At 47.8% G+C, this 24,567-nt stretch overlaps 1 protein-coding gene across 3 annotated transcripts in view; it reads left to right on the top strand.

The window, feature by feature from the left end:
• LOC144941090 (multiple PDZ domain protein-like) overlaps nucleotides 1–24,567 on the top strand; it is a 171,612-nt gene that overhangs the window by 91,211 nt on the left and 55,834 nt on the right. For all 3 annotated transcript variants that reach the window (XM_078867554.1, XM_078867553.1, XM_078867555.1), the window contains one exon: nucleotides 24,237–24,439. In XM_078867554.1, coding sequence (XP_078723680.1) covers nucleotides 24,237–24,439 — 203 coding nt within the window. The remainder of the gene's footprint in view (nucleotides 1–24,236; nucleotides 24,440–24,567) is intronic.

Here is a 24,567-nt window from a genome sequence, read left to right as displayed (position 1 = left end):
GGCACGAGCATTGCAGCAATGGCATCGCAGTCCTTGACACAGCCGGTTTTGGACACTGCGGTGGAAAAGGTTTTAGTATGCACGACGACACGTATCCGGGAGACATGAAATTTACGGTGGTCAAGGTGGGGGGAGAGCGGTGCAACTTTCTCCCATTCCAAGACCGCGGCGAACCGGGAGAGAGGGGTCATCCTTCTCTTGCCCCCACCCCCCCCCCAAAAAAGAAAGACATCGCTGCATGATTGCATTGCTCACGGCACCGATTTAATTGCCGCCGCTCACTCCGCCGAACCGGTCGCTCCCGCGGGAACGTCGCGTTGTGCCCAGTCAGAGCGGCGACGGAGGCACTGATGGGGGGGACCGGGAGACGGAGAGGTCAGGGGGGCGGCCGAGGTCAGGAAGTTGCGAGTCTTCTCGCTCCGTTTATGCTTCGGAAATCCCCGCGCCTGAGCTGATGGCCGACTCCGATAACCGCACCGCACCGGGGACGGGATATCCTCCGGAGCTTTCCCCAAGCATAAAATGATTTATACTCTTCAGCCGCCAACGGCAGCCTCTTAATTAAACACTTTTTAACAGGAATAGCTCCTAAGCCCTGTGCTCCGGTGTGTGGGGAGCCCCGGCCCCGTTTCCTGAATAGTTATATTTTAATGGGAAAGCTTTATTACGTCTCGTGGATGTGCAGGCACAGCCGCTTTCGTCAAATCCGCTGCCAGAGATGAGCGTTTCTCCAAGCCGTTGCAGGTCGTGGGGGGGGGGCGGTTTTACTCTAATTCACCGCACTGAGCAGTGCGTTGATGATAGCGGGCGGTTCGGACATCTCCCACCGCTGATGTTAGCCGTGGCTGGGAATCAAACTAATGTCCCTGGGACCATAGTGCAATTTGGTAACCACTCCACGGCTCAATGTATGTGTCTGTATGTACACATACACACACACAAAGACAAAGATCCCCCGTAGAGCTTTACACAGACTGTTGGGGCAAGTGCTGTTTAGCGAGTACCTATGAAGGTCAGCACGGCACATGAGTTGGTGCCCGGCCACCCTTTTTCTCCCCAGTAGCGATGTTTTAAACATTGCAGTGGGTGCTCATTTGAGGCTAAGTCGACCTAAGGGAGACCCAAGACCAGTTCAGATTATCATCACTGGTGTTGGTGGCCATGAGCGGTTATCGAACTTGCATCGCCGTGTCCGTAGCACAGCGCACTAACCACTGCACTACCGCTCCTCATTTTCTATATATAAAATAGATATATTCACTTGAATTGCGTTAGCGAAGGTATAATGACAGACACGTCTAGTTCTTATCCATAATCTATTTTGGATTTAATATTAATCATACGCTTTTTACGATTACAGGATTTGTAAATAATTAATTATATAAGCTGTCATTTAATTTTTTTTGTTTATTGAACAAACAAGCATAATTGAAAACTAGGAATTGCAAATTAACCATAGATAGGCTGATGAGAGGAGAGCGCGACTCTTTGTTGTAGTAGTGCTCATGTCACTTTCGCATACATTACTCTATTAATAATGTTACACGAATATTGCTGTTAATATTTTATTCATGTTTTGTATTAATATTAATCACTATTATAATCATGGTAATCCACGAAGCTGCTTATGAGCTAATAAAAAAAGGCCCCTTCTCTCGTAAAACAGTGGGAACGCGCCCGAGATATACACCATCCGACGCGGAGATGGAGCGATCGGCTCGGCTCGTGCGCCCGAGCGAGATGGAGTGTTGCATCGCAAGAGTGAGAGACGGCGATGGCTAGCGGAGGCCTTCATCCGGCAGTGGATCGAACATGAAAATGAAATCATAATATCATTAATCAGTTTTGCCGAACGCACTGCTGCAGTAATAACGCCGTCAACGCTACTGGGTGAATAATTGGCCTGAATCAGCCATGATCAATCCACTGTTGCATGAAGGCCTTCCCAAGCTGTCGCCATCACTCATGGTTCTGAGATGTAACGACTTGACGGCACATTTTGGTATCTCATTCCTCCCGTGTATCTTTTGCCTTCTTGCGTTTTCCAGAAGGTGAATTTCATTGTCCCATCTATATTCTGCTGTCCATCAATCCGCATGTCCCCATCCAGTTATATTTTAGCCTGTCGTTGATGGGCAACATGTGCTCGCATTTCGGCTTTCCATTTTATCCATTCATTTATGTTTCTGTTGTTATGTCTGGTAACACCAAGTCCATGTCTTTGCATGGAAATTACGCAGTAGCTAGTGTATCTTCCGTGCTCTTTGTGGAGGAACAGATGTCACGTCTTATGGTGCCATGTTGACTTATCCTTTGCACGCTGCCGCGGTGTAATTGCTAGAGACGACCGGAATTGCAATCCAGGGGTCGCCAGTTTGATCTCCTGGCACGGCATTTGAAACATTGGGGAAGTTTTTTTTTTAATCCCCCCCCCCTCACCCCCTCCGCCACCTGCGACTCACTGGCATGATAATAAGGTACACCACAGTTAGTCGCGTGTGGGTACTCGCAGCTCTTCCAAGGACGTCGTGCTCGCGTGTGGAAGAGTCGTCGGCCTAAATACCCTCCGTAGGAGGGGCTCTCTCCAGAGCTCCCTCTTAGGTGCAGACCCTTCCGCCAGCATGGGCGTGAGCGAGCACTCCGCAGGGCTGCACCCTTACCTTTTCCCCTTTTGCTTTGCTATCCATGTGATTCAAAATCTGTCTGTTTAAAGAAAAAAGAATGATAACAAGGATACATTTAACGGAATCGCAGGCTGCACTTGCTATTTCAAGGGCGCCTAATATTTTGGTGTGACGCATCGGCTTTAGTGTTCATCCGAGCTTATGGACTTCATGGTCATATTTATTTGGCAGGTACAGCCCTGAGCTTGTAAGTTGAGAGTGGCCAGAAGGGACCACATCATACCTGTAAATCATGGATCCGGTCCACATGGAAGGTGGGTCCAGTTTTTTTTTCCATTGCACTACAGCGCTCAGTAAACAGCCCCGCAATCACCTAATGACATTCACACTTCGATTGTAGTAAATGTTATGAATAAATAAATGCATAGATAAATGCATAGAGTGAACGAAGGCCATCCCCGTGCCATGTCATTCATTGGGGGGTTGTTTGAACATACTTCACCACGTTGGTCACGTGCAGGTCGGTGAAGATGGGGAGCATAGACGTGATAGCATTGTACAGTACAATAAGTGGATTTTGCTGCACTGCCCTCTGTTGCCCACAGGACCGGTTCAGCAATCACCGGTCACCGACAGTAGCCTTGGCCGGGAATCGAACTCGAGACGCCAGGTTCCTGGCACTGTGCGTGAGCCACTGCACCAAGGCCACCGCCAGTTAATATTTGAGGCGTGTTTTTTACTCACTGCACACCACCCCTCTCTCATAGATTCAATGAAATGTCAAGATTTGGCGTTCTAATTTTGTATTATATCTGTCCTTTACATTTTGTCTTTTGTTCCATTTTCCTCAAGGCGAATTCGTTTCGAATTTGCATAAATAGTGACCTGTTGGTTCTCAGATGGACAGCTCAATGTCAGTTATTATTATTATGCTGTGCGGTGGCGCTGTGATTGACGCATGGCACGATCAGCACGGCGAACTGAGTTCAATTCCCAGCCACAGCTGTTGTCAGCGGCGAGTGGTTCCCAAACAGATCCTGGGCCACCACTACTTCTCGCCTCCACCGCGCTGACCAGCACGGTGAAGCGTAGCCCAACAGCCCTCGATCACCAACATGACCTTCACCAAGTGATGGCTTGACAGAGGGGCTGTACGTTGTTTCAATTCAAACATCGTTGATCATTTTCTCGAGTTTATGATTTGAAACACGCACAGATCTGATTGGCATGCGGCCTCAAGATAAAATAGCAATTACTGTGCCAGCCTCTGTGCCAGCCTCTGTGCCAGCGTGCGATGACTGTGAAGCTTGGCTTGAGTCTGCAGCTCCTGCGCACGCTGTCTGTGCATCGGCAGGTGTGCGGTGCGGCTGCTCTCAGCTGCAAGCGAGAGCTGGGAGAAGGCTGATTATTTGTAAATGGGCTGTGCAGGACTCCTCCCAGTCCACCCGCTGTGTGTTGTGTGTGTGTGTGCGCGCGCCCACGCGTGCTTCTATGTGTGTGCGTGTACATCATCATGTGCGTATGTTGGGTGGGGGAGCCGGTGACGTAGTGGTTAGCGTAGTAATGGGCTACGAATCCGACGACCCCTGGGTTCGATTCCCACTCGTGGCTGACATCAGTGGCGAGTGACATTCTAAACGGTCCTGGACCTCCTCTCGGTCGACTCGGCTGTAAATGAGTAGCCGGTGCTGTGGGTACCCATCAGCGTTGGGGAGACAAAGGCGGCCAAACGTTGTGACGGCCACACCACCCCCTCGTGCGCCGTGTCGACCTTTGTAGGTGCCCACTAATAGCACTTGCAACAACAGCCTGTGTAGGTTACACGGGGATTTTTTTTATATTTGTTAACGAGGTGTTGATTTTGTCCACGGATGGGCCGTGGCATGAATTTGATTTAGGTGATGGTGTTTACGTTCCAGGCTTCCCACGTGATCCCCTGCACACAGTCGTGTGCTTGCTGAACGCAGAATCTATTTTTTTCTTGCTGTGCTTTTCACCGCTGAGGTACGCGAGCATTCACCGTGAAGGTTCACAATTGCCGAGAAAAGCTAAGAGTAACAACAATAAGAATGATCGTAGTTTCAGGCACCTCTAAAACGACCTGACAAATGTAAAAGCCAGCCATAATGGATTACACAGACGAATGATGTTCATAAGTTAGGATTTGTTTTGTACAATATATCAAATAAAAATTTAGTACAATAATAATGGCCTTTGTTTATCAGGGAAAGCTCCCGAGTGTGCAATGCCAGTTTTAAGAGGTGCTCGCTAACAGCACTTTGCATGCCTGCGGGGAGCGGTAGTTTCGTGGTTAGCGCGCTGCGCTATGAACCCGTGCTAACACCAGTGACGATTACCTGAACCGGTACTGGGCCTCCCCTAGGTCGACCCAGCCTAAAATGAGTACCTGGTACAGTGTGTAAACATTGTTACTAGAGGTACAAAGGGGGCCGGGCGAAGTGTTGGCCACCCACCCTCGTGTGTGCCACTTCGGCCTTCATAGGTGCTCTAACAACACTTGCCCCAACAGTTTGTTTAGGCTATGGGGGGGAGGGTTCTTTGTGTTTACATCACCAAGTGGGAGGGGGAGATGGGGAATTTGACAGCTTGTATTCCGTGTGACATCAGCTTCGTGTTCGGCAAGGTTGGAGCAATATAATCACGGCTTGCCTGCAAAGTCTGCAGCAATCCTGTTACACAACAGCATGCCCCTCACAAGCCATATATGAAGGGATGCCATGAACAAACTATGAATTTAAACGCAGCCGTTTTTTATTATACCAGGTAAGGCCCACTGAGCCATATATGATTTTAGTTTTGGTGCCATTTCTTAGTTTGTTGATTTTTTTTTGCTTGGTAATCGGGTTTTGATTTGCTTGGTAGAGGCTGTATATCGGATTTGGTCCTCATGTATAATCATGGTACAGCATTGTGGCATTCTATTAGCATGAATGACACTATATAAAATGTAAGTTTTATTATATGGCTCTTTTTCAGAAGCGACCTGGCCAAAAATGATAGCTCAACGAAGTTGCTTGTCACGTGGGAAATCTACAACAGCCAAACACTCGAAACGCGTGATGTTGATTCTAATGCGGAGGGAAAAACTCGAGGACCCGGAGAAAAATCCACGCGACCACGGGGAGAGAGACACGCAAACTCCAAATATACAGGCGTCAGGGTCAGGGTCAGGTTCGAACTCACAACTTCGTGTATACCGGGCGAGGAAGTTAACATCTTGCCACCATGGCGGCCAATTTATGGTGCCCTTCATAATCATCAACAGCAGCAGCATTGACACGTCTGCTGCTGGATGGCAGTTTCCCCAAGCCGTCGCCAACTCTCACTTCTCTCGCGATGCAACAATTCATCTAGCACCTCACACGGGCTGATTCCATCGCTCCATCTCCGCGACTGACGTACTCTCAGTTGCGTGTCCTCCTTTGGTTGCCACTCTGTTGTCGGTTGTGGCCACCGGCGGTCATTCCGTCTCTCGGCTTGTGATGCCGAAGCCCACTGAATTTTCGGAATGCTCAATTGAATCTCTCTAGTTTGTGTTTGTTCTCTGTTCCATGGCTTGGTCTCTTTGTCTTTCTTTGTAACTTCTTTTTCAATTGTCAGTTCAAAAAAAAAAAAATTACATCATAGGTAACATGCACGGATTGAAAATGCGTAAATATGTATTCAGCTCCATTGGTTTTGTTGCTTTTCATTGCTAAATTTCGTTTTCAAAAAGCACTCTTAAACCGCTGTCATCTGCCTTCATTTTTCATCATATTGATCCCAGCCTGCCTGTAATAACGGCTGTATGTACAAACACACACACACTGATTTATATTCCTGTTGTTTTCCTCCAACAGATTCTTGTTGAACGTGACTTTAGTTTTTCTCGTATTTATTTTGAACCCAAATATTGCAGCCCTTTTTTTAATAAGGAAATTCAATCAATACCAAATGCCATTACGTCTAGGCCTCTGCAGACTATGAAAAGGCATTTGACTCATTGGAGATCGATTCGGCCGTACAGGCTCTCACAAACTAAGATCCTAATCGAATACATATTTAGATTAAAAAAAACTTTCTAAAAACGTGCCGACTTGATCAAAGTAACAAATTGCATATTAGAAGCGAATTGAGAGATAAAGACAAACTCTCGCTCAAGTTATTCACGGCAACGTATAAAGACGTCTTCCCGAAGGCATGAACAAGTAGAAATGTATTAAAATATAAATCCCAGATTTGCTGATGACAGTCATTTTGTCAAATGGTGGAAATCAGCGGCAGGAGGAATGATGAAAATAGTTTAATTGTGTTCCTTTAGTGAAAGGATGTATTCTCCTAGTAATTGGTCTTGGGGAAATTCAACATGTTTGCCAACATTATCGTCACTGCGATTGATTTGCTACAGTTTTGCATTGCGATTGTTATTCTGCGCAGGCAATGTTGTGGAAATAATTTTATTTGCCACGCCCCATGTCTCGTTCACTCAGAGCCCAGGATGCCTCAGTGGTAAAATTCATACCGAGCAGAAACAAGGGCCTTGGTTCGATTCCTCACCCGGGCACCTCTCTGCGTGGGGGTTGTACGTTTTCCCCCTCCTTTGCATTGGTTTCCACTCCGGGTTCTCCAATATCCTCCAATATCTAAACAAAAAAACCGTACAGTGTGACTGCTATTGGGCCAAACATCCCAGTGTTGAAAAATAACCCCCAAATTTACTCAATTGTGATTACACACACCAGCAAGATCGCCCGCTAGTGTGAAAACTCGACAGGACCCTCCTGAAAAAGAGCCTTGAGACTCCGTGAGCCTGTCCTCGGTAAATAAGTATGATGGTAATAATAGGACTACATATAGTTATACATTTAAACATGTGCATGTACATGTGTAGGGGTGCCTCGTTGTCGAGATGTTAACTACCTCGCCTGGTATGCAGGAGGTCGTGCATTCGATGCTGACCCTGATACCTGTTGTATATTTGAAATTTGCATGTTTTCCATCCGTGGTCTCGTGGACTTTTTTCTCCTGGTCGTCCGGTTTTTCCCTCCACATTTATAAACGTGAGTTCAGAGGATTTGGCTGCTTATACATTTCCACGTGACGAGCCACTTCATTGGGCTATCATTTTTGGCCAGGTCGCTTCTGAAATAGAGCTACGCATTCTTGGTTCTTTCGGTAAAGTCACGTAGATAGAAAATAAAAATAAATAAAATTTAAATAAAAAAATATAAGTAAATAAAAAAATAATAAAAGCAAAAAACCCACGACGTTTCGATCGCAACACAAGCGGTCTTCATCAGGCGGAGAGAAAAGAGGGGGGCAAGCCTCCAAATGCAACTGCTTATGAGGGTTTCCAAAGTGAGTGGGCAGTTGACGAGAGTTGCGAGGAAGAGAGCTGCGTGTGTTTTCTTGTCAACCTCTACCGTCAGCAGTGTGGATGTGTGTAGCGAGGTGCAATGCCCCCCCCCTATCTCTACAAACCTCTCTCCCCTCATCTCTACCCCCCCCCCTCTCTCCCCCTATCTCTCTCCCCTTCCTCCACTCATTGTCTACTCCTACATTGGCACTAGCTGATTGACTGCCCTGCCCGTGCTGTTGACGCCGCGCAGCCCTCCTCCTCCCAGCTCTCGTCCCCCGCCCACTCACTTTGGAAACCCTCATAAGCAGTTGCATTTGGAGGTTTGCCCCCCCCTCTTTTCTCTCCGCCTGATGAAGACCGCTTGTGTTGCGATCGAAACGTCGTGGGTTTTTTGCTTTTATTTTTAATACAAATTTTGTTTTTATTTTCTCTCTACGTGACTTTACCGAAAGAATCAATAATATGAATTCCTGCAGTCACGAAAGTTTTAAGTAAAAAAGAGCTACATAGCTGAGTGGGCCTTACCTGGTAAAATCAAAATAGTTTTTAGTTTTGTATGGAAGAGTATAGAGGCACAAACTCCCAACCTCGAGGATAATTATTGACCGTACTTCACCACGCTGGTGAGTGGATTTTGCTGCCCACCCCTTAGCCCCAGAGCCTATAACACCTATTATGCATGGTGGTTGCCCATCCAAGCGCTACACAGGCTCAGCCCATGCTTGGATTTCGAGGTCTCATGGGATCGCGTGCATTGCAGGTGATTTGGTCAACAGGCATTGTTCTATAGATTTCACATGGAGGGTGGTAATGCTCTCTATATATATCTGTATAGACCAGTTGTCCAAATAGTCAACATAGGTCTATCTATAATAGCGTCTATATACTGTAGATCTATATATATAGAAAGCCGATAGATTGTTTATGATGTATATAGTTGGTGGTAACCAGTCATTGCTGCTGCTATAGATTTCCACGTGATAAGCCATTTCGTTACGGATACCATTTGTGGCGAGGTCGCTTCTGAAAAATAGCCTCATAGCTCAGTTGGCCTTACCTGGTAAAATAAAAAAAATTGTTCAGTTAGTTTATTACGAGACGAAGCATTTTCAGTAAAAAAAAATGTGGCTATATGTATTTGTTAGATTTATTGAAAAGTGATAATATGTATATATATCAGTTTGTTGGGTAGTGTAGCAGTGAGCGCGCTGCCCTACGAACCCAGCGTCCTGAGTTCAATTCCCGCTCCCGGCCAACACCAGTGACGATTATCTGAACCGGTCCTGGGCATCCCCTAGATCGACTCGGCCTCAAATGAGTACCTCGTGCGGTGTATAAACATCGCCACTGGGCTTACAAAGGCAGCCGAATGTGGTGCTGGCCACCCACCCCCTCGTGTGCTATTCCGGCCTTCATAGGTGCTCACAAACAGCACCTGCCCCAACAGTCTGTTCAGGCTATACGGGGGTCTGTGTTTTTACGTGTAGATATAAAGCCTGTCTACATAGGGAACACTGATTGACTTCAACCACAGCTGTAGAAGTATAATGAATCTTAATGATCCCTTCCGTCTGGTTCAAGGTCTTTAAATTATACTAAGATACCCGAAAAAAGAGCAAAGCATTTCATTGCGGCTGATCTGATTAAGTCTTCTAATTAATCAGCACACGTATGGCCACTGAAGAGGCAACGTTTATTATGTTTTGCTAAATTTGCTTTCCCAGCGTAGCCACTCAACGCTTGCTCTGTGCCCTCGTGACGATCGCCGTGCATCGGGGGCTTCCGTTTATCTCTGCTTGTGAAGGAAATTACCGCGCATTCAAAGATCTCCTCGTGCTCTTCGATAGAGAATAGGGAGGTTTAACACCCTCTCCCCCCCCCCCCCCCCACGTATTTTAGCCAGGTTCAGCAAGGTCAATAGAATCGCTCGGCGATCAATGTTATTCTCTGCCCTGGCTTAATATGCTAGGAGCCCGGACGTCGGCAAACGTATGTGTACTGCGCTTTTAAGAAAAGCGCAGTACACATCATCATCGGCCATGTTCAATCCACTGCTGGACGAAGGCCTCGCCAAGCCGCCACCGCTCATGCTGCGATGTAATAATCCACCTCGCACCTGCGCATGATACTCATTTGCATATATTATCTCCCTCGCCTGGTATGCAGGAGGTCGTGGGTTCGATCCCGGTCGTGACGATGCCTGGTTGTATATTTGGAGTTCACGAGTTCTCTCTCCCTGTGGTCATTTGGGTTTTTCTCCAGGCTCCTCTGGTTTCACCCTTCACATTTAGAAGCATGCGTTTTGATTATATCTTAATTTGATTATTTTACTCAATAAATTTGTATGTAATGTGCCGATATCGCCTTCAATAAAGTAGGCATCGGTGCACATTACAGCAGAACAAGAACGCCACAGGGACATACATTTATTTTTAGCTCCTACATATTTGGCTGCTACTTTAAATTGCCACATGACATAAGCCACTTCGATAAGCCATCGTGTGTTGCCAGGTCGCCTCTGATAAAGAGCCAATAGTTCTATCAGCTATTCCTGGTAAATAAAATAGTATTCAAAAAATGTAACATTAAAATGGAAATGTGGACGTCCTGGCATGGAACCTGTTCACCCTGCAGCTGACGTTCACTGTCGTTTTCCCCTCTTTGGAAACGTCGTGGTGTAGGAACCCTTCTGAATAGTGCCGATTGGCACACGCTTGGTGTTCTAAGAAGTGCCGGTGTGGCATGCCGCCGCCGCATGCCGTGGCGTTTCCCAAACCGGGCACAGGCCCGTGCGGTCATCGCGAACACGCCATCAAACAGCACCAAGGTGGACAATCTGGGGCCGCCCCGCCCCTTTGGGTCTTTTCTCCCACTGCTTTAATGAAATGGGTGCCTCGGTAGTGAGATGCCAACTACCTCGCCTGGTATACAGGAGGTTGTGGGTTCGATGCCGACCCTGACGCGTGTATATGTGGAGTTTGCATGTTCTCTCCGCGGTCGCGTGGATTTTTTTTTCTGCGTGTCGTCCAATTTTTCCCTCCACATTTATAAACGTGCATTTAGAGTATTTTGCTGCTTATACATTTGCACGTGATAAGCAACTTCGTTGGGCTATCATTTGTAGCCTGGTCGCTACTGAAAAAAATATCTATATAGCTCAGTGGGCCTTTCCTGGTAAGGAAAGTTATAGTTTAACATTGTATCGTATTCTAGACAGGTTGCCACCATCGTTGGGCTATTCGGGTCTGGAACATTTCGATATGAATCCTGAGAAGCCTGAATAATGGATGGTCTTGGCACATCGTTGGCGATTTGCTTCTTCACGCAACATGTATTTTCCTAACCAGCGGGTTGTTTCTCTCCCCAAACCTTTCCACCCCCATCCCCTCTTTTCCTTTTAGTGGAGCACTGCACATAGACAAATATTGAATGTCCATTCGCATTTAACAGCGATTAGAAAATTAGCAAACGGTGAATGCGTTTTCTGGGAAGCATAAGTACGTAGCCTAATTAGGCACATTGTCCAGACATAGTGGTCTATAATGCAATTATATCGATTGCGATAATTCTGGGTTGCGTTTCTACGCAAGAATGTGCCGTTTGTGGCGAATGCAGTGGCCTCGAGTGGCAGTGGAGAATGTCGAGACCCCTCGTGGCAGTGCAGGTGACGTGTAAACAGATTATAAATTCAAGGTATATACAACTTGAAGGAAAGAAAATATTCGCTGACATTCGTTTCAGTGCGTTTCAAATGAGCGTTCGAATCTGTGCTACGAAGTAAAGGCCATTGCACGAAATGTCACCGATTATATATATTTTTGTTCATTTAAGACGACAGTGTTGTTGACAAGAGCGTGGAGTCTTTTTTTATTTTGATCGGTGGATCGACGCTTCGTTGCGCCACTAATTGTCGGCCGCCGCCAATGCCACCTTGGTTCCAGTCGGCCTTGTCATTGAGGACCATCTATTATAGCTGTAATAATTCGCCTCCCATGCGATTCAAGTCGAGATTCAAATCGGGTTTTTTATTTATCATGTTGACTTTTTTGTTTGCGACGTCTCGTTTGTGCCCCGCCCCCCTCCGTTACCGTGTCTCGTTCCTGCACGTCTCACTCGACCCGTCCTCTTCGTTGCCGTCGGCCTAAAGAGAAAAAAAACTCTTTAGCATATCCGCAAATAAATAAATATTTCCCTCTAATTTTTTCACGCACGATTGAATGCATGCATCATGAGAACGTTGTCATGATTGATGTGCGGCATGGTCTAGATATCTATATATATAACCACGGCTTGTATAAACACCCGTTGTCTCCCCAGTGAAAAATAAATGACTAGCCACAGTGCGACTGTGGCGATGCAACGCACACACTGTGCAATATCGTGAACCCACAGAGACACGGCGAGATGCATAGCGACACACAGGCACATAACGTCACGTAAAGTCACGTAGAGACACACGTAGAGATACACCAAATACAAGACACGGCAGTGCGACCGTGGCCATTCAACCCACACTATGGGCAGTACAGTAAACCCACAGAAACACTTCGAGATACACAGCGACACGTAGACACGTCGCGATGACACGTCGAGTCGCGTAGAGACATAGAGACACGTAGAGATGCATAGAGATGCGTTTCTAGATTTGAAGCTTTCGTGACTGCAAAGATTCATACTCTTAGGTTTTTTTTCTTTTTCGGTAAAGTCACGTAATAATAGAAATTATTTTATTTTATATTTATTTTATATTTTATTTTATTTCTGTTATAACTTTTATTAATTTTTTATTTTATTTTTTTATCTACGTGACTTTACCGAAAAAACAAACCTAATTGTAGAGTTGCGTTATTGACGAGCCACGGCAGTGCGATTGTGGCCATTCAACCCACACTGTCGACCGCACAGTAAACCACTGCGGCCTGCGCGCTTTCAATGGATGAGGATCAGCAAAACGACACGTACTTTCTGCTGAAGCCCTCTCACCGTGGCAAGCATCAGAGATGCCTGCTCTCTCGGCATATATATACATACTGAGTGTGTGTATGTATATACACTTACTGTGTGTATATATAGCCAAGGGTGGGGAGCGGTAGTGTAGCGCTTAGCGCGCTGCACTACGAACCCAACGAGTTAAATTCCCACTCACGGCCACCAACAACGGTGACGATCATCTGAACCGGTCCTAGGCCTTTCCTAGGTCGATTCAGACGCAAATGAGTATCTGGTGCGGTGTTTAAAAACTTCGCCGTTGGGGAGACAAAGGCGGTCGGGCGTGGTGCTGGCCACCCACCCCCTCGTGTACTGTGCCGGCCTTCATAGGTGTTCTCTAACAACACTTGCCCCAACGGTCTATTACGGCTATTCGGGGTATCTTTGTCTTTGTTATATAGCCAAGGACTGGAATGTGTCTGAGATGAGGTCGTCCACCAAAAAGATGGAGCATTAAAATCCGGTCACGTGCAGATGCTGTGTGGACCGTCACATCACAGAATCGTGAGAAGTGATGGCAGCTTGGGGGGGGGGGGGGGAAGGCCTTCATCCAGCAGTGGATTTGAGCATGGCTGATGATGATCCTGATGAGTCGTAATGTACACACACACACACATATCCGCTGATTGACTAAAGCAAATACACACGCGACAAACACTACCGAAAAGTAATTTTGAGTGGACATTTTCCAGCGTGGTTGCAGTGCAGGTAGTAGTAGGAGAATTATAAAACTCGTGCCGTGTGGCGACCGGATCATTGGGACCAGATGCTCACTGCTGTGTCCGCTCAATAAACAAAAGCCAGCCGGCAGAAATTGGTTTTCATTGAAACCGCTCTGCAGAATGTCCCTCTTCACAAAAACACAAACTTGACGTTGCACCGCACCGCAACTTAGCGGTTGATTGCCAATTATTAGTTTCTGTTAGCCGCGTCTGTTTCCTGTTCAGCTCGTTGGTTGCTGCTGGTGGTGGTGATCTGTACGCGGAGTAGATGAATGAAATTAAACTAAAAACGTCAGTGGAGCAAGTTGGCGCCTTGCGCCAGAGGTGTGGACTCGAGTCATGTGACTTGGACTCGAGTCAGACTCGAGTCATGAATTTGATGACTTGCGACTCGACTTGGACTTGCATAACAATGACTTTGTCCCACCTATGAGATGTGGACTCGAGTCATGTGACTTGGACTCGAGTCAGACTCGAGTCATGAATTTGATGACTTGCGACTCGACTTGGACTTGCATAACAATGACTTTGTCCCACCTATGAGATGTGGACTCGAGTCATGTGACTTGGACTCGAGTCAGACTCGAGTCATGAATTTGATGACTTGCGACTCGACTTGGACTTGCATAACAATGACTTTGTCCCACCTCTGCCTTGCGCTATGGAAACCGACGGACCCGAGTTTGATTTCTGGCCACGGCTAACAACAGCGGCGAGCGACAGCTGGACCGGTCCCGAACGCTCCCCTTCACCAACCTGCACTCACCAGCGCGGTGAATTATAGTAAAAAACAACAACCACATGATCTAAAGGTGTGAGGTGGATATTCTTAGGTTTTTTCGGTAAAGTCACGTAGGTAAAACATTTTAATTAATAAAAGTGAAATAAAAATAAAATAAAAATCACGACGTTTCGGAGGCAATTCAAGCTTCCGTCTTCAGGTGGAACCGTCACAGCACGCTTGCTGTATCAAGTAAATGAGAGATTCCAAGAGATACTACCCCGTATATATACTGGTTGAGGGGGGGGGGGGGGGGGATGGGCCAGGACATTACTTTTATGAATTTGAATTTTTTACCTACGTGACTTTACCGAAAAAACCTAAGAATATGAATACTTGCAGTCACGAAAGCTTCAAATCTAGAAAGTGTGAGGTGGACTTCACCCAGCAGTGGATTGATAACGGGTTTTACATTCCACCGAAAAGAAATCCAAGAAGAAATGAACGCATCTCCGACGGGCGGCTTTACGTAAGAAGCACCGCAATTGCTCCCACATCATCCCAAACTGTTGCTAGGCAACATCCACCACTGGCGCACCACTTCTCCCCGGAAACGGGGCACCGTCGCCATAGCGACTGGAATGTGATCCACGTATGGCAGGACAGAGAGGCCGCTTATTCTTTGTTTGGGGGGAGCGTGCGGGCGGTGGTGGGGGGGGGGTTAAGTAAGGTTTGGAGGCGTGGGCGGGTGCACGAGGGATGGAGACGAGAAGACACAAAAGAGGAGGGGGGACCACTTGGCAACGGAGCGCACGTCACACGGAGAAACACCCGCAGGTGTCGGCAGGCAGTATCAAAACAACACGAGCACACGCGCACACACACAAAGACATAGATCCCCCGTATAGCCTTCACAGACTTGTGGGGCAAGTGCTGTTAGCGAGCACCTATGAAGGCTAGCACGGCACACGAGGGGGTGGTGGGTGGCCAGCACCACGTCCGACCACTTTTTGTCTCCCCAGTGGTGATGTTTAAAGGCAAAGATCCCCTGTATAGCCTGAACAGACTTTTGGGGCAAGTGCTGTTAGCGAGTACCGATGCAGGCCAGAACGATACACGAGTGGGTCGGTGGTCAACACCGCACCCTGCCTCCTTTGTCTCCCCAGTGACGATGTTTACACACCGCACAAGGTACTCATTTGAGGCTGAGACGACCTAGGGGAGGACCAGTTTAGATAATGATCACTGGTTTTGGGCGCGAGCGGGAATCGAACTCGGGTCTCCGGGTTCCTAGCGCAGCGCACTAACCGCGAAACTGCCGCATGCGTACACACACACACCTGGTCATGGATGTAATCGCCACTAGTACACAGTGCCCTGTTTAGGCCGTGGTGCCATCAAAAGTTACCTGGTGGCAAGTCCAGATGTTGTTTTGCCCACTCAACAAGAACAAGTAGATATACAATTATGCATTTTTTATATATATATATGCACATCTTCGCACCTACGATTGAGCACGGTTGGCTACGTATGGTGTGAAAGAAGTTCAACGTACATACGTAAAGGAAATATTAATAAAACACTAATAACAACTTACAATCCTTTGTTAATCCTCTGCTATATGAAGGCTTCCTCACACTTTGCCACCCACAGGGCTTGTTTGACCATACTTCACCATGCTGGTCATTATAGGGTTCGTTAAGGGGGGTCCAGGACCGGTTCAGGTGTCGTTCATCACCGATTTAGCCGCGACAGGGAATCGAACTCTCGTTTCCGGGTTTTTCTTGCTTTGTGCCAACCACTTGGCCCCACCACTCAGTCTCAAAATTGCGTATAAATCAATCATCAATGTTCAAGCCTGTGTCAATCCACTGCTGGATAGGAAGGCTTCCCCACACACTGTAAGTTATGGGGTTTTTTTTACCGTACTTCAACCTGCTGGTCAGTGCGGGTTTGTTAAAGGAGGGGTCCAGGGGCAGTTAAGATATCGTTCCACGCATTTCGGCAGAACAACGGTCGTTGGATTCATGAGCACAGTGAGCTAACCGCTGCACCACTACTCCTCACCCCAGACCACCAACACTACCGTCACCAGACACCGGCCACCTGACACTCACCAAATACTCACCAGTGACCTGACATTCAGCTGACATTGATCGTGCACACATTCACCACTTAGCAGAAACTCACCATACACCAGATACGCAATGCTCACCAGCCCCCTTGCCTGACCCAAGACACCTGACACCACTCACACTTCTATTTACTTGCTTATTTCTTTAAAAGTATGTTTTCAGCCAATGCAATGATGAGTTGGGTTTATTATTATTATTATACAACTGGGCAAGAAACCGGGGAAACCCGAAGAAAACACACGCGCGGGTGCATCGCTCTATCCCCGTACAGATGGAAACAGATTGCGATTAGTCCACTCGCTTTTCCGCCTTGTGGCGTGCCAGGGTATCGCACTCCGATGCCCGCTGTAAGCGAGTTTCACAACATCTGTGTGCGATCCACCAACCTTCGCCGCTGCCTCCACAGTCTTGTATGTATGTCGATTGAATCGTGCTGCATTACAGGCCTACATCAGAATCTGTGTTCATACTGGAGGAATACGATGAGCTTTCAAGCTGTTTTTCACAAATGTCCAATCTGTATGGGTCAGAAAGTTATAACAACCCCGGCTACACGAAGACATTTGGTGACGTCACGACGACGCTTGTGCCAGGCCATGTGCACCTTGAGGCCACGTGAAGTGTCGAACGCCCGCTGGCAGGAGGTCACGGGGCAGACCCACGTGTCACGGGTCGACTGACTGAGATGACCGAGATGAATGGCTGATGCACCACCTGTGCCCCCTACTGTGCCAACTTGCTGTGCTTTAGCCACACACACACACTCTCACCAGACACGCACCACTCACCCGTTTACTTCCGTAAACCGGTAGCTGCCCACGAGTAGGGTGCACGGGGGAGCATTTGTATAGAGTGCAATACCGCAGTGAGTCCAGCGCACGGCATGCAACTCTCTGCGATGAGTGGGACATTGCCAAGAGTTTTTTTTTGTACCTAGGTCAGAGATCACATGAGCAAACGTCATTCGTCGTTGAGATTGTCGGTCAACGTTTCATTCCGGTCAGAGTGAGCCCTTACTGGGCCCGGCAAAGAGAAACATTATTTCGGCAAACACTGTGACTGACAGATTGATGGATGACTGACTGTGGAGTGGTTTACATTAAGACGACAAAGTCACCACATCGTCATGAACACTGCCTTACAACAGACAAGCTTATAGTCGGCTTGCTTTACAGACAATGACCATTTTTCATAGGAGAGAGAGGGCAGAGAAATTGACTCACTCTGTCATGAGAGATCACAATCATGATGATGATGAACGTATTAAAAAGGTTAAAGGTAGTGGTGTCACACCACTGCCAACAGACGGGCCTCTGGTAAAGAAAGCTCTAGAGAGCCCCTCTAGATGATATTTGGCCTACTCTTCCATGCTGGCTAGACAGCTTGGAAGAGGTGCGAGTGCCCACGCTTTATTCCAGTATCTACACGTACATTGACGAATAGCCTATATCATTAATTCATATATCACCGCTTTGCCACAGTATCTTTATGACAGTTGGTGATAATTCTGCCTGTAACCTGCTTATCCAAAGTTGTCTCTTTTTTTTCGTTTGTTAACGATATTAAATCCATTATATAAATTGCGGCTCATCAGAGAATTGAGCATCAACACGCAATCGTCGCGTTACGTGATGCGCAACACATTTAAACAGCCATTTGCGTATTTTAAATTCAATTGCACAGCGGGGAAAAATAGACGCTCGTGAGCTCTATACATTAAAAAAGAATTGGAAAGGAAACGTTCGCCAAGGTCAAACCGCTTGCCGGCGTTCCATCGGGATGACAGCGTGTGGTGCGGGAACGGCGGGGCGCGGTGCGGGAACGACGGGGAGCGGTGGGGGAACGACGGGGCGTGGTGCGTGAACGGCGGGGCGCGGTGGGGGAACGACGGGGCATGGTGCGGGAACGACGGGGTGCGGTACGGGAACGGTGGGGAGCGGTGCGGGAACGACAGGGCGGAGAGTCGATTAGGAACTTCGGGGGGCACTGGGGGGGGAGGCCTCTCATCCTTAAACAGGAGTCGCGTGTATTTTTAATAAAAACATCCAATTATTTTGTCCTCTTCCCCAATGTTATGCTCGTTGCGCTGTCGCCACGCCAGGGGGATGAGCGAAACACCCCCTCCGCGTCTCTCTCTCTCTCGTTGTGTTCGAGGCCCAAATGAAGCGAAGATCGCAGAGCTTCCGCAGAGATCCCTTCAAGCGACCTTGGCGGGGAGGGCGGGGCGCACAGCAGTTTCACACTTACGCTGCCACACGAAGTAATGATCTTTTTTTGTAAAATTCTTAGCTGGCATTTCGCCAAATTGAGTGCAGAATCAAATCGAATGTGGTGGGTTGTGTTGCGTTGTGTCGTCATTGGTGAACGGGCTGAGACCATCCATTCGCTGCACTTGAGAACCCGGTTTAATCACAGGTGTCGAACCCAGGTCTTCCACGGTCCTGGGTCACCCACTCTGACCTCTGTGCCACCCGGCCACCTCATTTGCACGTAAAGCCAAGGGCGTTCAGATGTTTTCCCTAAGCCGCGATGAGCTAATTGGCAATCGCGACAATGGGTGCAGCCAAAGTATTCAAGTTTTATTACAACTACAACCTCAAGTGAAATGTGAAACGCAGATGGAAGGGGGGGGGTGGCTTGTGAATTCAGTTCCCGTTGTTGTCTTGCAGTTTCTTGGTGGTGTCATCAAAACATGTTGTTGTTTTGCTTTCAAGTGTATATTTTAAAAGGCTCCGATATAATTTTTTTTTTCATGAATTATTCATTCGCTTTACACGCGTGGATTTGTATAATCACTTTCATGGGGGTAACAGGTGAGACGCGCGATCTCTGACATACGCTACCATGCAGCCTGAGAAGACTGTTTGGGCAAGCACTATTATAACGAGCTTCCACCATGTACGAGGGGGTTGGGGGGGGGCAATTTTTTTTTCGCTCTCTCAAACGATTCGTGGCCTTGATAGAAGAATTTCCGCGGCGGCATCAAATTCTATTTGGATGAATATTCCCGTCAGGGGCTTTGATCAGCTGCTAAAAAAAAAACAAGCCATGTATAATATAATAATTTAATTTGTCAAAAACGCAAGTTGAATATTGATGCAAGGGAATCGGCGGTTCGGAGTGTGGGGCCATGTAATTGCCGAGCGGAAAAGCCCCGATTGCCACTCGGTTCTGAGGTTTGCAGTTCTAACGCAACGCCCGCCCCGTTTTAATACTGCTGGCCATGTTGTCCTCCCCGGAGTGTACGTAGGCAACCGTGCGAAGCGCAAGTGCGGAGGAAGGACAACAAACGAAACACAAAGAGCACTTCTTAAATAAATGAGTTTTCAATTTAGATGTAAAATGTGCATAGCTCCCCAGTGGCTTACGAATATCAGAAGGAAGGAAAAAAAGAAAACGGGTCTGATTTCCCAACATAGTACCGAAGGTTTAGATTCTCAATGAACACATTCCGGGTCTCTGAGAGATAGGAGTAGGCACGCGACTAATTTCCCAACATAGGCCCCGAGGTTTGATCAAAAACATCCACGCAACGTCCGATCCGCGACGAACGTCAAATGTCCTCCCCGTGACTTGATTTTATCGAAGAGCAAGCTACGTGTGCTCCTGCGTCATGGCCCAAGTTTGGCAAAGTTTAAAATTGACCTGCAAAGTAGCTATAATTGAGTAAAACCGCATATCAACATCGCCCCATACTGGCAGACTATACCCATCTGTGACACACAGCGCCTCTGTGATAACATTTCCTTTGAATGGCGCACATATCAAATGTGTTCAGCGGCATTGGATTGGAAGGCTTTAGACACGTTTATTATTTAACGATTCATGTAAGCAACGTGACGTCTCGGCTTTACATCTCCGATTGGATATCCCTCTCCCACTGCTGCACCCCGCCTCTGCCCTGCCGACAAGGGCTGCAAACACCCAGCAAAGTGCTTATTGACAACCACTGTTTTGCAATAGTGCTGCTTCCAACAAAATATATTCCCCTTTGCAGGCATTAAGAATGGATGACTTGGCATCACGGCCGATTGTTGATGGCGTGTTGAATGCGAATGAGAGCAACGGCTTCCGCTGCACTTTCTCCGCAAACGCTCTCGTGCCCTTTACGTTGCGAGTCCGCGGAAGGAATCGTACGCGCATTTAATTTCCATCTTGTCTTTATCGAGGTTTTGTTGTTGTTGTTGTTTTTGTTTTCGCATGTCGGTAGTCGCCTTAACACGTGGGCGGCGTTCGAGACCGAAATCCGTAATAGATGGTTTCTGGGTGAGATCGCGTAAATAAAGGTGACATTACCCAACCGCCCCTCCCCCTCCCCTCTGGTCCTGGCACCTGATTGGCTCACAAGTGATGACGTCACATTTATCCCTCGAATTATCCACAACTCTGGCTGTCGCCTGATGAGGCTGGTGTTGCTGTTCTAGTGCTGTGCTAGTAACGACTTGGCACGTTCTGTTTACGTGACAAACCTTAATAATTGGCTGTGCTGGGTGGTGGCGGGTTTAACGACACATTTATTTACGTGATCTAACCCAAAACCAAAAAAACCTCTAATGAACCTTATAATTGCGTTCAAACCTAGTTTGACAGGTCCCTTGCGATTGAGATGCACGATCAATACTGTGTATGAAAACAATAACTGAAGAAGTTCAGTTCCATGATGTCCAACTTAGATGTTGGACACTGTAATGATGCAGGTAATCATTAGTATGATTGTGAATTGGCTTATTTCTTGGGCATAGTATATAATGTGTTCACCTTTCTCAATAATGTTATTTTGTTATTTTCTTTGAACCTACCTACGTGACTTTACCTAAAGACCCAAGAAAAATGGAGAAATTGCTCTTTAAATCTCATGGTGCCGGACGTACGTGGATGAACTGACGTTTGCAGTCACGCTGGAATGTATGTACGTGTGTGTGTTGAACTTCTTTTGCACCATGCGTAGCCAACTGTGCTGATCGGAAGTGTGGGGGCAAGGACAACAGACTAAACATAAACATCAGAGAGACCTGACAAAAGCAAATATTTCCGCCGGTAAAACCTCTAACTTGACATGATAGATCTAGAGGTAATACCTATGACCTGGCACGAGATATCCAGAGGTAAAAATCTCTGGTCTGACTAGAAATCTCGAGGTAAAACCTCTAACCTGACAAGAACAGAGATCTAGAGTTTTATTCACGTGCAAAATGCCACTGGTTGCAAAGACGCCGACCTAGAGTTGGGTGGCGCGATCCGTCGCTTGTTCCGAACGTTCGCGGTTTTTGACCCCGGCAGGCCGCCCCGGTTATTACCGCGCTGCTTGTGGATTCACCGCAAAAGACAGGCCGTCTGCTTCGCAGTGGGCGTTAAAGGTCCCCTTTGACGCCGTTTGAAACTTGAGTGGGCCATTGTTGTACCGGTGTCGTGGTCCAAAGTTGCTCAACTTAGAAACTTACCCGAAAAATATACTCGGGATTACTGAACTCATCTTGTTGGTTCTTTCAGTAAAGTCACATAGAAGGGAAATAATAAAATAATATAAATAAAACATTATAAAATAATTCTCACGACGTTTCGGCCACAACGCAAGCAGCCGTCCTCAGGTGAAGACCAGGTCTGTCGGGGAGACAGCGTCTGAATGAATGTGACGTGCCGGCCTTGTCTCCCCGACAGACCTGTTCTCCACCTGAGGACGGCTGCTTGCGTTGTGGCCGAAACGTCATGATAATTATTTTATTATGTTTTATTTTTATTACTTTATTATTTCCCTTCTACGTGACTTTGCCGAAAGAACCAAGAAGATGAATCCCTGCAGTCACGAAAGCTTTAAATCGAAAGATTACTGAACTGTTCCGGTCATCCAGAACATACCGTGCAACGTCTAACGACGCAGTGCCCGATCCACAAACGCGAAGCGGACGCCGTGGCGCTGCACTCCCTGCGCTGCTCCTGACGCGGTTATCTGGGCTTGACCACCTGAATGTGAAATTGTCGTCGATGCTGTGCATCTGACATGAGCCGTACGAAAGAAGAAAGAACGGTACACACAAGCAACATTGTCCGCCACCTACTGCGGGCTGTGTCTGTGAAACCTCGCGGCGTTCCTTCGCGATAGCCTTGCGCGCGCGATAAGAATGTCGCGAAGGGAAATAATTAAAATAAAACAATAAAATTCTCACGACGTTTCGATTGCAACACAAGCAATCGTCATCAGGTGTGAAAACCACAGCAAGAACATTTGAAAAAAGTGTCGGTGAATTTTATTGTTTTATTTTTATTATTCTATTATTTCCCTTCTACGTGACTTTACCGAAAGGACCAAGAATATGAATCCCTGCAGTCACGAAAGCTTTAAATCGAAAGATACCCTCCTGTTATTATTGTGAACAGAACCACACGGGGGGGGCCCACTTTGCCGGGACATTTACCTGACTACAGGCTGCTGTCTTGCGACTCCCTTATGTAGAGCTCTGCCTGTCATATGAATACTACATCGGTGCCAGCCGAAATCAGTCCCCAGCTGTGTTGTTATTTGTCGTTGAGTTTGAATCCCGTTCACGGCCAACACTGGTGGCGATTATCTTAACACCCTTGGCTTTGCTTGTCCTGGGCCTCTCCTAGGTTGACTCAGCCTTAAATGAGTATCTGGGGAGACAAGGCCAGTCGGGCACGGTGCTGGCAACCCACCCTCTCGTGTGACGTGCCGGCCTTCATAGGTGCTCGCTAACAGCACTTGCCCCAACAGTCTGTTAATGCTATACGGGGAATCTTTATTTGCACTTGACCATGGCCACACCACCCGCTCGTTTGTGTTTCGTGAGCAAGCACTGACAGCGCACAGGGGCGGCAAAATGCAGCAACGACCATTACAGTCTCCAATGCTGAAGAGAGCGGCATAGGGGCACACTCTTCCCTTATTGGGCAGTCAGGCAAGCTAAGCAAGCATTACAACCACCCGCCTGGGTCATTCTTGTTCTACTGTGGCGCCCGTGTATAGATTCGGACTTAAATGGCTACAGCATAGTCGCTGGCCTAGATAGGCCTTTGCTAACAGCACCTGTCCCTGCCGTTTTAGGGTAGCTTTTCATTTTGTGCACGCATGAATTAATTAGGGCAACGCACCGTGATCCCTGCGACCCGAGTTCGGTTCCTGGCCATGACTAACATCAGTGGAGAATTATGTCCGAAACAGTCCTGGGCATCCCCTAGGTCGACTCAGCCTTAAATGAGTACCTCATGCCGAGTTTAAACATGAGCACTGGAGAGACAAAAACAAAGGCGGCCAAGTGTCGGTTTTGGCCACACCACCCATCATGCGCCGTGCCGGCCTTCATAGGTCATCGCAAACAGCACTTTTCCCAACAGTCTCCATGCACTATACGTATGCCTCGCCCCCCTCTGATTAGCACGGTTGGCTACATACGGTGCGAAAGAAGTTCAACGTAAATACATACAGGCGCTCGCTCCCAGCAAACTTACTCTTACACAGGTAGCGATGGGCCTACCTCGGCCTTCGTGCGTGCGTGGCGCGCGTGTAATAATCGCCACTTGGGGAGGTCAGATGACGGTGCTGGTCACTCACCCCTTCGCGTCCTTTGCCGGCCATCGCTGGTTCTCGCGTTAACAGCACTTGCTCCAAACATCTGTTAAGCGTCTACGGGGGGACGGGGGGGGACTCACCTTTGACCTTTGTCTTCACAGACAAGCTGCGGCAGCGCTACGGCCACCTGCCGGGCGAGGTGCTGTCCCTGGATCTGGAGAAGGGCCGCGGCGGCGGGGGCCTGGGCCTCAGCCTCGCGGGCAACAAGGATCGCTCGCGCATGAGCGTCTTCGTCGTGGGCGTCCACCCGGACGGCGCGGCGGCCCACGACGGACAGATCCAGATCGGGGACGAGCTGCTGGAGGTGCGATGCGTGCCGCGCCGTGCCGTCTGTCCGGCGCTCGCAGAGGCGCATCGGCTTCCCGCGTTGCCGAACGAACGCGCGTTATTATGTCGTGCTCGTTGCGCATGGACGAAGCTTGCCACAAATGA

The sequence above is a fragment of the Lampetra fluviatilis genome, chromosome 24, assembly GCF_964198595.1.
Source record: "Lampetra fluviatilis chromosome 24, kcLamFluv1.1, whole genome shotgun sequence".
NCBI lineage: Eukaryota > Metazoa > Chordata > Hyperoartia > Petromyzontiformes > Petromyzontidae > Lampetra > Lampetra fluviatilis.
This window is presented reverse-complemented; position numbering and strand designations above follow the sequence as displayed.